This window comes from Ptychodera flava (assembly GCF_041260155.1).
Source record: "Ptychodera flava strain L36383 chromosome 23 unlocalized genomic scaffold, AS_Pfla_20210202 Scaffold_23__1_contigs__length_28996876_pilon, whole genome shotgun sequence".
Taxonomy (NCBI): domain Eukaryota; kingdom Metazoa; phylum Hemichordata; class Enteropneusta; family Ptychoderidae; genus Ptychodera; species Ptychodera flava.
Genome location: NW_027248277.1, coordinates 4978740 through 4993786, shown reverse-complemented (window position 1 = coordinate 4993786; position 15047 = coordinate 4978740). Strand labels below are relative to the sequence as shown.

Below are 15047 nucleotides of genomic sequence, written 5' to 3'. Positions count from 1 at the left end.
AATGGGTCATATTTTTCTTATTTTTTATGGGTAGATATTTTCAATTTGGTGGCATATCCCCATGTCAAAATATTGGGAGTACCCCCTCCCTAGGGGTCAGACCAACCATACCGGTAGTACCTTGCACTGCCAATTCATTTGAAAAGCACAGAGTCCCGGAGAATGGACTCCCAGTTTGCTATCATAGATTGCTTTTCAGGTTGTACCTTACATTATCTTCTTCTAAGATATACAAAGCACTCCCTGACATCTTTGCAGTTGCATGATGGGGAAAATCTATTTACTGTAAAACAAAGTGTGTTTGATTCACTCACCACTGCTTTGACACAATGAGGTACTCAGGAAATCATCCTTTGAAGTCCTGGAAACTTTTACATTATATCAGCCAACTGTGTCACAATCTATAAAACAACAGAAACATTATAAAACTGTCATCAAATCCCTTGGAAAAATTCCTCACAAATGTGTATCCATTCAATAAAGAAAAGCATCTATGAATTAATTCATATCAGATCCTGATATTATGAGAGTTTTCCTACTTCTGTGTTTAGTACATCAATAACTATGACAAATTGTTCTGACACAGAAGCTACAAGTACTCCCTTGTCCTACACAAAGGCAAGGACATAAACTATGTATTGGCATAGATTGTTGACTACAGTTCACATTATTTAGGTCATTGATGTCATGCCATGCCTGCATTCATGCTAGGAATGGTAACTTATGAAAATCCAAATTTTGATATACTCACTCATGTTTGAACTTTTAACATCACAGAACAATGTAATTTGAAGTCTTGCAGACTTTTACTGTGGTATTCTGTATCAGCAAAAATCTGACAGAAAAAATGTAAAGAAGTAGTATATAGTACCTGGTACCTTGTTTTATCAGAATTGATGCACTTATGGACAGATCTGTGGACAAAGTGCACATTGCAGCTTTCACTGAAGGTAGTGATTTCTGTTTTGTAATTTTTGTAGCACCATTCAGAGAGCTGATTGTATGCATCAGTTGTTTACATAAATTTGTAAACACCATGGTTACCAGCATTTCACTAGTTATCAGAGACAGTTGTGATTTGGTTTCATGGACAATACCAACTATTGACAGACTACTGTCATCAACAAAGGATGTTTTAAACTAGACACTATCATTTTGTCAAGGTGTAACAAACATAGAAAGAAGTCACTTTGACACCTTCTACTACAGCTGTAATGAACACACTGATTGCAGGAAAGGATATATAAGCATTATTAGATGTATCAATTCTGATCATATGGGAATACAGTCTAATCGATACTACCATGTGTTGAATTTCATAAATGTCTGCCTTGTTGATCAAGTAATCCTGTCTGTGTCATGAACAGTAATCAGCTGTAGGAAGAATTTTGTTAAAACCCATTTTATCAGAATTGATGCATTCTGGGACAGACCTGAAGACAGAGTGCACATTTTATAAATGTGGACTATATCTTGGTTTATCAAAATTCCATGATGCATCCAATCGTATATGGCTTAGTTTGCCTTTCACTACAGATTTGAAAACACAGAGTAGCTTTCTTTCAAGAGTTACTGTTAGGTGACTTCACAGCGATTTTAAGGTTACAATAGAAATGCCTGAATTCTGGAGCAGTTATCACTGTGATAAAAAAACAAATCAATGATGATCAGTCTGAAAGGAGGGTACTTCATTTGCATGCATAATTAGGGATTTAGTTCAAATTCGAACAGCGCCCTCTAGCCAGTGAGTGACGGTTATGGCATTTTTCGCCAGAATTTTATCCGCAGATATCTCAGCCTTCGTTTAGCATCCGCCCTGTTTCCAGTTAGCGGCTGAATTGTACTCTTAGTTAGTGTTCGCCGATGATTTTTGGGGGGCTTTTATCGATTCGTTTTTGAATTAGCCTTATTTTCATGGTTTTCGAGCGACCGAAAATGCCGTTCACTAAACACTGCCGCAGAAGCATATCCAAAGTCAAATTTCCATGAGAAGTAGGGAGGGGACGTATCTTGAGTAGGTCCATACGATCTGAAAAAATCTCAGTGGCTTAAGCCTCCGTTTTTGAAATAAGTCTCGTTGAAGTTGACTATGCAGCGACGTTCATGTGTTAAATCTAACATGGCGACCTACAGCGCAGCGTGAGTGTACATGTAAACTCTTTCAGCTCTTTCTCGGTCCTCACCGGCTAACTTGGCAGATTTTTTCGGTTCTGTTTATGTTTTCAATGATTGTGACGAGGAAGCAAGACTGCAAGCTTGTGTTACCTCACTGGCCAACACAATCTGCCTGGCTGGCTTCTCGGTAAAGTCGTGGACAGTGCAAATGGAGAAAAAAACACTACGGTGACAGAAGGGCTACGTTTATCACTGTCTACGGCCGTACACGTAGTATAGTGGTAGACACCCGTCGTACTGACTAGCAGTGCTGTTTCGTTTATGAGTGATTTTTTCCGTTTTCGCATTCTAGTAGCTAGCAAGCATACAAAAACTGTAGGAAATAACATCGACTGCAAAAAATCTCCGTGGATAAATACGGCTACTCTGTATCCCGCACACGAGTACGTGAATATAGATGCGGCTAGAATGATAGCCGTAAACAGCTGCGCGTTGCGGCCATCCCTGCTAGCATTACCGTGCGTGCTCAAACTAGACTGGCACATTAACTAGCAAAAAATTTTTTTAAGTATTGATGGTCATAATGTGACATTAATTAAATACTTTATTTATATATAACATCAGTGACCCGAGATTATAGGAGTAAACTTTGATAAAAATGAAAGATTAATCGTGTAACACCCGCGCCGTGTGAACTACAAGTGGTTTGGTCGCGGTAAACAGCGTGGAGTGTACGCAGCGTAACGGGTGTTCGTATACTCATAGACCCTCCAGATCTACGTATACAGCGATATGGTAACTGCATGCCAACATTCAACACTGCCGCAAATACATGTCCATGGTCACACAGTCATGAAAATTTCACCAAATGTTGATAATAGTTAAATGAATATTTTCTGAAATTTTCGGCTTGGCTTAAGACCTCTAAGGTCATTATCGAGCTGTTTTACGAAAAAGGTGAAGTTTACTTCCGCATTTGGCGGGTCGACCTCGCCACCCACTTTGTAGCAATTTAAATAAATCTTCTCAACTTTTGTGAGTTTACCCAAGGAAAACAGATCATTAGTATGTATGCTACAACTGAAAGCAAAAATTATAGTTCTAGCTATTGTACGTTTTGCTGCACGTCGATATTTAAAGACCACCCTTTCGCCGTATTTTATCCCTCACTGCAGTGGCGATCAGCGTAACGAAAACGAGGCTCTCTAACACGAACTTTTATGCAAATTTCATAGGCTCCTTTCAGACTGGATATCTGTGAATTTAACAGAGATAGGTCCAGAGTTGAATGTGAGGGAATTGTCATGTTTGTATCATGTGTTCTGTTACACTTCAAAACACAAGCCGTTACAATTTACTCTGCTATGAACCCTGTGTTGAAGCATTTGAACACTTTTATTACTGCCCCTCGTGGTTCACATTGAACCGTGTTGGATACAAACACCACTACCTAAGGACAATTGACTTAACTAGGAGAGTGTTTGTCAATTACTCTCACCTCTGAACTTTGACCTCATTGAATGTTCTACAGTGATTACTCTTTGACATCTTGTAAACTTTCACCATTTCATCCAATTATTGCTGGTAGAATAAAAGAAAACAACATGTTAAAATTTAGGAATCTAAACTGCCAAAGCTAGGAATGTGTGAGCTTAATCTTTGCATATGACATTAATCTACATTAATTCATAACATTGAGAACATTCAAGGGTCATACTGTCTTAACCTTTTCACCACCAAGTCCCTGTATATATTAGGCCTAGAACACCAAGTCCCTGAGGAATTTTGAGTGAATTGACAGTATCATTTTGTCATAGGCTGTAACAACATAGACCACACATAAAGATATGAACATTATACATCATCTGAAAGCTTATAAAATTTTCTTGATATGTATGGGGTCAGTGTCAAGTTTTCTGACAAAATCATTGTATTTTTTGGGTTGAAAAATGCAAAATTTGGTAAAAAAATGCCAAAATGATGACAGAAAATTTAAAACTGTCTACAAATACATGGATCTCAAGTCTGATAGTAAGGAACCATTGGAAAACTCAAGATCCCTGTTATAACATTGTAAAATATAGAAAAAATTAATAAAATATGCAAATAAAAGCCATATTTTAGTAAAATGACACAAAATGAAGACTGACATAATTCTATTTATTCCTTGGGATACAGGTAAGTATCAACACATTTCCTACAGGCCTTTGTATTCAGCCATTCACAATTTATGATTTTCCTGTGTATATTCAATATCAAAATTGCAAATTTAACTATAAGAGGTCATTCCATGTTTTTGAATTGAATTTTGGGTCAAAAAAACCCAAATTTGGTCAAATTTTGTAAATTTTTAAATTCAAAGTCAATTATTGCAAAAGTCCTATGACTAGCAAGACCTTTGTGAAATATCATATTTCATAGTTATTTGAAGCAGTAAAATTTGAATTAGTTGACCAAAAATTTACAAATTTGGGTACAAAAACCAAAAATTAGTATTTTTCAAACATGACCATTCTAAGATCAATCTTGTATACAGTAGGGTTCATTGCTATCATGTTGCACAGAGAAGGATGCAGTTCATATTTGTTGCACAACAACAACACCATCATTACACATTTGGTTCAGCACAATCTTTTGAAGAATTATTGTAAAATATCAAATCACAAAATAATGCGTTCGATTTTGGGTAAAAAACCAAAAATTGGTCAAATTTTGTAAATTTTATGATGAAAATTTTGAAAAATCACTTTCATGTCGTAAATTACAAAATATACAACAATGAACACATTTAATTGAATAAAATTCATCAAGAGTTGAGTTCACTGATCAAATATTCTTCATTTAGGTAAAAAAAAATACTATGGTAAATAAAGTTGATATGTTATAGATTTTTCCCAGCATCCTTTGCAAACATGTCAGTGTAAACATATCAGTGCAAGACTCGAGACCATCAGTTCATTGTTGCTTGCACACAATTTTCAGAACATTACACATTTGATGTAGCATCTGGGTTTGCTAAATTATTGAAGATGCAAAAACACAAGCCCAAATTGATTCAGAAAATTGGCAGTAAATTTCTAGTAAAAAATTGTTTTGAAAGATCTCAAAAGTCAGACTTACATAGTACCATCAATTTATCAATATTGATCTGAAAGTCTGAATAAGTTGAGTACCATCAAATTGTTGGTAAATGCTTCCAAGATACTGTAATGCAATTGTTCAATATAAATGTCAGCACATCAATAACATAGCTCAGTCCACTTTTTACAAATAACAACAACATACCATTATAAATTTTGTTCAGTGAACATCTGAGCTTTGATCAGCAATCAAAAAACACAAAATTTAATTTGAATTTGTAAATAAATACTGTAGTAATTTAAATTTATGAATAAAGCATAATTTGAATTTGTAAATAAACTCAAAATTGTAAATAAACTTGTAAATACCATGTAAATATGAAATGCTTCATTGTAAATAAAATATGTTGTAAATAAAATTAAGAAAATATAAATGTAAATAAAATTTGAAGTAAATATAAATATGCTTGCTTGTATTTACATATAAAACTATATATAAATGTAAATGAAGTTTGAGTTAACTAAATCTGAATGGTATTTTATCCTTATACAGGTAAGTTAAAATGATTTTGTTTTCAAATGATTATCACAATGATTGACATTTGTGTGTCAAATGCTGGATTACAATATGGACAGATTTGTGTCATTCAAAATGCATTATCGATGTATCGAAGACACAAAACATTTTACTTTCCTTTCTATTTAGTAGTGCAATCACAGTAGATATTTCACATTTGAAAATGGCAGGATAAATTCACTGCAAGTAGCAACAGAAAATTCATTGGCTAAAATTGCGTTCATTATTTCATTATAGTCACATTCTCACTTTCGTGTACAATAGATGTCAAAGATTTGTTGGTTTTGGTTCAGCACAGGATTCACTTTATGTCTGTTGCCCAAACAGAGTTCTTGGCTGCTACATACATCACAGTCTCACAGTTTATCGCCAGTACTCCACCTTTCTGTGGTAATCACGCCAACATGTAGAATTACGTTTTATACAGAGGTAGACATCACAGCTGGTGCACTTGAAGCAAGACTTGACCTTCTTGACTGGCACATCTTTGTATGGCATTCTTGGGTTGCGTTCGCAGAACCACTTGTATTTTTTGTAGCACACAGCACAAAGGTGGTCTGTGCCCTCTCCAACACCTGGCATATGGTTGTCTGCTTGCATACGGGTGGGTTTGTCAGCAGTTGCTGGTGTAGCTTGACGACGTGCAGTAAAGTCTCCAATGAGTGCATGTGTGAGATCAAGAATGAATGATCTGAAATCACGTTTACGCTGCCCTTGCCTGGAGTGTGTAGTGAAGTGATCTTCAATTACATAGGCATTGTAGGCAGCCCACACTATGCATTTTCTGACAAGGCGATGATACCATCGATATGTTTTCCGGCTTTTATCCAGGGACGTCATTTTATCATTTGTGTCCACGCCACCCATGTACTGATTATAGTCAACAACACATGGGGGTGCAGGTACTATAATTTCCTCACCTCTTCTGTTGTGACGTATTACATTCTGATCAGCATTTTCAGTGTGGAGGGTTGACAGATAGTAAACAGGCTTTTTGTCTTGCCAAACTGTTGCAAGCAGACCGGTCGTCTCTTCTGTCAGCCAAGTCATTTCACCACGTTGGAGATCTTTAGGGCCCCTCTTTAGCTGACTTGGAAAGCCCTTTCTGTTAGACATCACTGTCCCACAACCATATGTTTGTCGAGACTTGAGAGAATATAACAGGATGGGACTGGTATAGAAACGATCTGTGTATACTGTGTAGCCTTCACCTGCAAGTGGCTCAGTAAGTTGTAAGACAACCCTGGTAGCTAGCCCAACAGTAGGATATGTATTTTCATCACCACCATTTTTACCACAGTACACCTCAAAATTATAGTTGTATCCAGTGACACTGTCTGCCAGCATCCAAACTTTAATTCCGAACTTCACTGGTTTGCTTTCTCATATTGTTTTATTCCCAGTCTGCCCTTGAAAGGAATCATGCACTCATCAACAGATACTTGTCGATGAGGCTGGTACTCTTCCATGAAACGTCTACGCATGTAGTTCAAAAGAGGACGTACCTTGTACAACTTATCTGGTCGGTGTGGTAGGTCTTCATTACAAAAGTGCAGATACCTGAGCAACTGGGTAAACCGTTGTCTCGGGAAGACTGAAGTTATACCAGGAAAAGTCAGCAAAAAATATGCTCGGCTCGTGTTCCAGAGTTCCTCCACTCGCCCGTAAAAATAAAATTCAATGAACAGAAGCAGCCCCAAAAACGCCCTCAGTTCAGTAACATCTTCGATTGGTTTCCATGGACCTTTGTTGTTTCGCGGATCTCGCATTCTCTTCCGGTCAGCATTGTCATTTGTCCACTTCATAACCCGCAGTAAAAATTCATCGCTCCAAAACAATGAGACACTGTCTTTCTCTTCAGTACTTGTAGGTCCCGGTGTCTCAGTGAACGGAAAGTCGTCGATCTCTCGGTCTGCATGTCTCCAGTGCAGATCAGTCAGCAACTCGATGTTCTGGTGGTCCAACCCGAAGAAAACTTCGTCGACATCGGCTTCATTATCAACGAAGAGGTCACGAATTTCATTGGGCAGATCATCGACATTGAGGAAACCGTCGACATTTTCAGCTTCACTGTCTGAATCGTCCGACATTTCAAACTCACCAGCTTGAGCATCGCTATTGTTGTTGTCGCCGTCGGCCATTTTTAAATCACAACGGGCCGTTTCAAAACTGGCGCGAAATGCTCGCCGTTCACAACATTCAAGATGGCGACTCAAAAAATTCTTTCGACTGCGTCATAGCCTATGACGTCACAATCATTTATACCCCTTTACGACAGTTTCACGACGTACCCTGTTCTAAATATGGATGCCAATTTGACCTCAGTGCCTTATATGGCCGCCGGACCGGAAAACCGGGAACCTGTGGTGAAAGGTATGCATTCCCGGTATACCGGGAATTGGTGGTGAAAGGGTTAATACACAGTTCAGATTTATAGATGTAGGCAGAGAGTGGCAGCCATTTTGTTTTTTGCAAATGTAGCTCAGGAACACTCAAAAGTTGAAAACATTTATTGTATATTGTTATCTCGACATTTATCTAGTCTAGGTTACCCAGGGGGTCATATACTGCACTTCTGGGCTCTCATCTGGCTGTCCCAATACAGTTCAGGGAAATCCCATTCAAAAATTTCTGAGCAAGATGGTGTAATACAGACTGGAGCCATGCATCCTGGGAGCAACTGATCTATGTTATAATTATCAAGTTTTGACGCAAAGTCACAGAAAAAATAAAACTTCAAGGTTACGTAGAAGTAGCTTTTGAAGTCCCTTTTTTTGTATGAGCATGAACCATGTCTTGTATGTCTTGGATCAGTTTATAGACAAGTAGAATACAACGGACCCAGGATATAAAATTCATAGTTCACACTTAATTGCAAAGGCTGGACTTCAAAAGCCACTTTAGCATAACCTTTAACATCCTTAAGCTATATTTTACATGACTTTGTTTAAAAAACATAATAATTACATCATGGATCAGTTCTTCCCAGGATGCATTGCTCTTGACCGTAATGCACCATCTTGCTCAGTAATTTTTGAATGGGATTTCCTAAGACTGTGGGGGTGGCAGTATGAGAGCCAAAAGTGCAGTTTGGGTAACAGAAACTAGATATTTATCATATAATATGATGGCTGATATTTTACAATAAATGTCACCGGAATGGAGAAATGTGGACATAGGTATAAAATGGTGTGAAGGTCAAATATTGCAAAATCACTGATTGATTTTCAGAAGAACAGTTACTTACCAGGAGACTGTCTTCACATATTATTTAAATGATCTCTATAATTGTGATGCTGTGCCAGACTGCAGATATCTCAAAAAATTGAAATCTGTGTAACCATTAAATTGGAAGAAAATCACATTATGGAATGCCATGCAATATTTGTGTGTGTTGAAATAACTAAAGTTATAGTAATATTTACATGATCTAGGAACTTTGATAACATTACTACTGTATACCAGTAAAATTATATTCATGTTAAGTTCTGGTCAAAATGACTAGAAAATTCAAAAATGACTTCAGCTCACAAACATCTGGTGGAACACCAAACGTTATGAAAAGGTAGTAAGAATTTTTGAGTTACAATTATGAAACTGTTGCCATGGAAAACAGACATTCCAAGCCTCTATCAATTCATTAAGTTATCATTGGAATTTGAAAACAGTTTAAGAACTATTCATACTTGAGAATTTTCATTTTACTTTTAATGAGAAAGTGTTATGATGAAATTTTAAACAAATAGAATAAAATTGTTGCTATGGTTACCAGTAGCACACAAGTGTATTTATGTATTGGTACACAAACAAAAAGTTTAGTTCAGTCCTATATTTACACTCACAAAAATGCAGGAGAACACTACAGAATTTTTGTTAAAAATGTTCACAAATTCAAAATTTGTTGACAAAATAAAACTTTTTGAGCAATAATTAAAGAATATTGCCATGAATACCAGCCAAACATTCTATGAGTGTTTCAATTCATTGGCATATCATTGACAAAGTTTACATTATGTGTCAGTGAATATTTCCAAGAGAATTTCTATTTCAACTGAAAAAACACGTTATATGGCAATGATAATTTTGAGCAAATGGAATAAAATCTGTTGCCATGGTAACTAATAATACTCTAGTGTAGTAATATATTCCTACACCATGAGCAAGCTTACTTCAGTCTTACAACTTTTATGAAAGATTTTTCATTTTACTTCAACAGCATAAGAGGGTTATGAAGAAAAGCACATTTTGACCATTTATGTTGCCATGGTTACTTGTTATGCATGACTGTACTAATGCATTAATGCATAACAAACAACCTAGTGTCCAACTGTGAAATTTTGCAAAAACAATTTGGATCTACTGCATGAAATACAAAGGTTACAGAAAAATAAATATTGTGGGCATTGTTATCAAGAAAACGTTGCCATGGTTACAGTAATAAGTAAATGAATTCAAATTTGGTACATAATAGGTACATCTTAAAGATTAACAAATATGCTATATTGTAAAATTTTGAAATTCAGTGTAAGAATTGAACAATTATGACAAAAGTGAACTACAGTATGTCAATATTTACTAGAGATTTTCAATTTCAAATACAAACAAAGCTATTACTATTAGGAAATAGTAATTTTGAGCAAATGAAAAAAAATCCATTGTTATAATGTGTCAATGTACTGCACCACTGAGCAAGCTTTTACAGTCTTACAACTTTTGCGAAACAATTTTAATTTTACTTCAAAAGCAAAACAGAATATGAAGAAAAGCAATTTTTGAACATGTATGTTGCCATGGTTACTTGTTATGCATGACAATACTAATGCATTAATACAAATTAAACAAGCTTATGACAATCTGTGATCTTTTGCAAAAAAAAATTTGGACCTACTACATACAAAAGTTACAGGAAAATTAATATTTTGAGCAATTGTCTCAAAAACATGTTGCCATGGTTACTAGTAATAAGTGAAAGACTTCGTATTTTGGTACATTATAGCAACATCTTTAAAATAAATGTGCGAAATTGGAAGAATTGGAAATTTTGTATAATAAATGAAAAATGTATGACAAAAATACTGACTTTGCCTATTTCTGTTAAAAATGTTACCATGGTAAATCCACAAAATGACCAATAATTGAGGGAGAAGTTTTCAAAAAATAACATTATACTTCAAAGAATTTATGTGAATTTAAAAAAATTCTGTTGCAGTGAAAAAAATATGTGAATTGAAGTGTTTCTTTTTACAGCGGAACAAAAAGTAAGCTGTGCAACAAGGCATTCAATAATTTTCACAGGTTTGACCTTTGACCTTTCAGGTGACTGGTCATTGACATTGGTCAGTGGTCAACATCAAGACCAAGGACAAAAGTTCAAGAGTCCAAGAGGTTTAGCCTTCCACCGTGATAAACTTGTGGTGTGTGACAGTGGTAACAATATTGTACAGATATTGAACAAAGATTATACCTGTGACAAAGTCATAGGAAGCTTTGATGGTCAGTTTGCAAAGCCATTCCGGCCACTGAGTGTAGCCATCTCACGTTTCAACCACTATTTCATACTTGATGATGAAAATAAACAAATTGTTGTTTGTGATGAAAACGGTAAAATTATCCAAATTATTACTCTACCTGAAAACATCAAAGTAGTCTGGGACATAGCTCTGATGGATGACTTTGTTTTGGTCACTTTGAGTTTGACCTCTCCGGACATCTTTGGACGTGAGGACAGAGATGAAAGACTGGTCAAGTACACTCAAGGTGGAGAACATCTTAAAGAAGTCAATGGTCAAATTAGTGGCCAAGGACAATTCTACAGGCCGGTGTCTGTGGTTGTAAACAGTAACAATGTCATCATGGTTTATGACACTGGCAATGGCTGCATCAAGTGTTTTGACAGCGACCTGAATTTTTTACATCAATTCGGACAAAGTCAGATACCAGGGGGCATTGTGGGATACACTGGATACATTGCTGTGGATGAAGATGATAATGTTTATGTTTGTAACAACTACATTGATAGAATCCTAAAATATCGATGTGATGGAAAGTGGATCTGTTATCTGTTGGAAGGTAATGTGAGTAACCCTGAGTACATTGCAGTCATGGGTGATAAAATTGGTGTTGTAGAGTGGGGCAGTGACCAAATCAAAGTATTTTCCAAGTAGATAAAATACACCAACATGAAGTGTGTGTCTACATGACATCAAAATGTCAGAATTTGGAGGAATTTTTTGAAAGGAATAATTTTGTGAGCGTTGAAGTTTGAACGCATTGCATTGACTTGACTGCATTGTTGACAAGGATGTCATGGCAACAAGTTGATTGCAAGGTTATTTTTACAAATTTAGAAATATGGTTGTTGATAAAAATTGTGAGTTTTGTCAGTCGATTCATCTCAGGGATGTTAGAAATCCAAAACGGAGATGTTTTGTGGATTTTTAATCAACAATTTTGACCAATTTTGTCATGGAGGTATTTGACTGCCGTTGTACACGGCATACCCCAATGACAACATTGGTCAAAAATGTTTGTTGATATTTAAATATTGGCGTTATTTTTCATTTTAAAATTGAAATTTTGGACCGGACAATCTTAGAGATACAGTCGCTCACTTCCTTTGTATACCGATGAAGGAATCTTACAAATTTTGTGAAATTTTTATTGAAAATTTTGATCAATTTTGACAAGGGGTTGCCCACAGGCAACAGTACAGATACACCTTCCATCACATCGCCATAAATATCGGGCGGAATATCAATTGTGTGTGCAAAATAAGATGAGATAAAATACCTGCATATCTGATGATGTTAATTTTGTTGAAATCTGTCGATATTTCCGTCCGATGGAGGAAGATTACTCCGATTTATGGATTATAAACAACGACTTCAACCTTAGCGATCAACGCCATTCTAAGTTCAAGAAAGCCGTTGAGGGCGTTGTATCCAGGTCGATCTCACTTTGTTGAGAGGGGCACGCGAGTTGGATCAACTCAGGGCATTACTTCGTTGTACCAATTGTACAAACTTTTCAAGGGTAGTTTTGAAATATTCACAATGCTTTCGTTCTGTATCAGTGTGCTGTTTTCCTACTTTTGTTGTAAATAGTGACTCTAGACATCTTTACAGTGAGAATTATCGGTGGTCCTTAGGAAAGTGGTTGATGCTGTATGAAACATTGTATCAAAATTTAGACCAGTAACTAAGGACGCTTACATCACAGACGTAGACGTGTGTAAGATGTAAACAAACATGAAATGTGACACCAGCGTAGATCGCCATTTTATGGCATTGTCGTTTATTTTTCGTGACGTTCATGAGAACACATCTTTGTTTTAGATTTCAATCCAACTTTTACCTACGTGTACAGGAATAGGTGAGCGTCACCTCGTGATTTTGATATCTACAACAGCAATATGATGACATTGTACACTGATATTTATATCATTTATATTTCTTCGGATTTTTCGGACATTTGGTAATTCACAAAAACATGAGATTTATTTTCAATACATTGTTGTGCTGTTTACTGATGGAAAGTAAGGTATTAACAATAAAGATATAAGTTGTTTGAAAATTGTTGCATAGACTGACTGTTCGGTAGATTAATTTGTCACTGTCAGACAGTACAATTGTAAATGTATTTTGAATCCTAGAAGAGAGTTGAATGTATTTTATAGATTTTGCTGTATAGTTTGAATACAATGAACTAGTACCACAGTGTAGCAGTGGCGATATTTTTGTCTGATGGGAAGTCTTTAATAATCTTACAAAATAATGGATGTAAACAAACAGTGGTTTGTTTTGAGTATGTTCAGATTTTAATTTTTATACATCTATGTACAAATGTCAATTTTAAACGATCTGAAATAAAAGTCAAATATTTTTAATCGTTAATGTTTTATTATCGGCGTGTTTAATTTATCTGTTCCTTTTTTGTTCCGGAAAAAATGGCCAAATATTCCTTTACTCGCCATGATTGTTCCTTGTGATTTTGATGAGATCAGTGTTTTAATTGGGGTCATATCAGGTATAAACGTGTTTTCCAAACACTGCGTACACTGGAAATCTGCCGCCAGAGTCTTGCAGAAGCAATGATGTCAAGTTAGTAAGACACTGCGAAGACGAGTAGTTGATAGTCAGGGATTAGGCGGCACTGAATACTCTACAAGTAGTTTATTTTTTGAAGTTAAATCAGTGACGTCATCAGTGTCGTAGACGTGTTTACAAGGAGATCACAGTGGCCTCTGGCGCATGTATGTTACATGACGGAAAGTAGAAGCAAGGCTGTATATGGTTACAATTTAAAAATGTTGGATAAGAATTCAGATTTGTGTTAATGTTGTTAGATTTTATTTTGATACTGAGATACCGACACGCCAGTCAGCTCTAGAGTACTGTAACACTGTGTGTATTGGTACTCACCGTTGTATGGATTGTAGCTTAGCTCTGCATGGCAGGGCTGTGTGTTACCGGCGTTATACGGCCTCCCACCACATGTGGTGAGAGGCCGTATAACACTGGTAACACACAGCCATGCCATGCAGAGCTATATGCAGTGAATATCGAGTGTCTAGACATTCTGATTGAAACCATGATTGACAGATGTAAAGTTACAATGTATACAAATTTACAAGTCCACGTGACTGACTCCAATTCTCTGATTGGTAGCTATGACTTACAGTGTATCAAAGTATCAAGTTGATGTGATTTATGAATGAATGTCAGAGCAAACGTGAACGATGCTGCGTAAACAGCCTTGAATGAAATTTTGCTCAGCGAATTTCTCTCGTGTGCGGCACGACTCGACTAAACATTTGTATCTGTCTTTGCTGTGACGGTTCGTTTACACACAACACAGTCGTTTGGTGAGCTATTCAGTTCTGGGACTATTCGACCCATAGACGAGTGTACAGAAGCGAGAAACACCTCTGTACACTCGTCTATGGGGCGAATAGTCCCAGAGCTGAATAGCCCACCAAGCGACTGTGCACACAAGATCAAATGTGATATTAGTCAAAATATTGCAGTGTCCGTATATGATTCTGCAAGTTGTTTTTAGATTTTTGTTTATAAAAGGAAAGTTTTTATTTGATGAACATACATACAAACTGTACACCGCAACCGTTTCTGTTCCGACGTTTAATTGAAATAAAGACATTGTATTTATACTTTACAACAAAAGCTTTGTAATAAAGGTTCGCTTGCAGCTATTATAAAGACGAATAACGCATGGTTTTAAACCTAGCCCTCGTGCCGAGCACCATCTTCGCTTACCAA

The 15047-nt window shown here is 36.3% G+C and overlaps 1 protein-coding gene across 2 annotated transcripts in view; it reads left to right on the top strand.

Annotated features, from left to right (window-relative positions):
* LOC139124024 (ribosome-binding protein 1-like) overlaps nt 1–13664 on the top strand; it is a 30820-nt gene extending 17156 nt beyond the window's left edge. For both annotated transcript variants that reach the window (XM_070690157.1, XM_070690158.1), the window contains one exon: nt 11089–13664. In XM_070690157.1, coding sequence (XP_070546258.1) covers nt 11089–11936 — 848 coding nt within the window. In that variant the 3' untranslated portion in view covers nt 11937–13664. The remainder of the gene's footprint in view (nt 1–11088) is intronic.
* The last annotated feature ends 1383 nt before the right edge of the window (nt 13665–15047 follow it).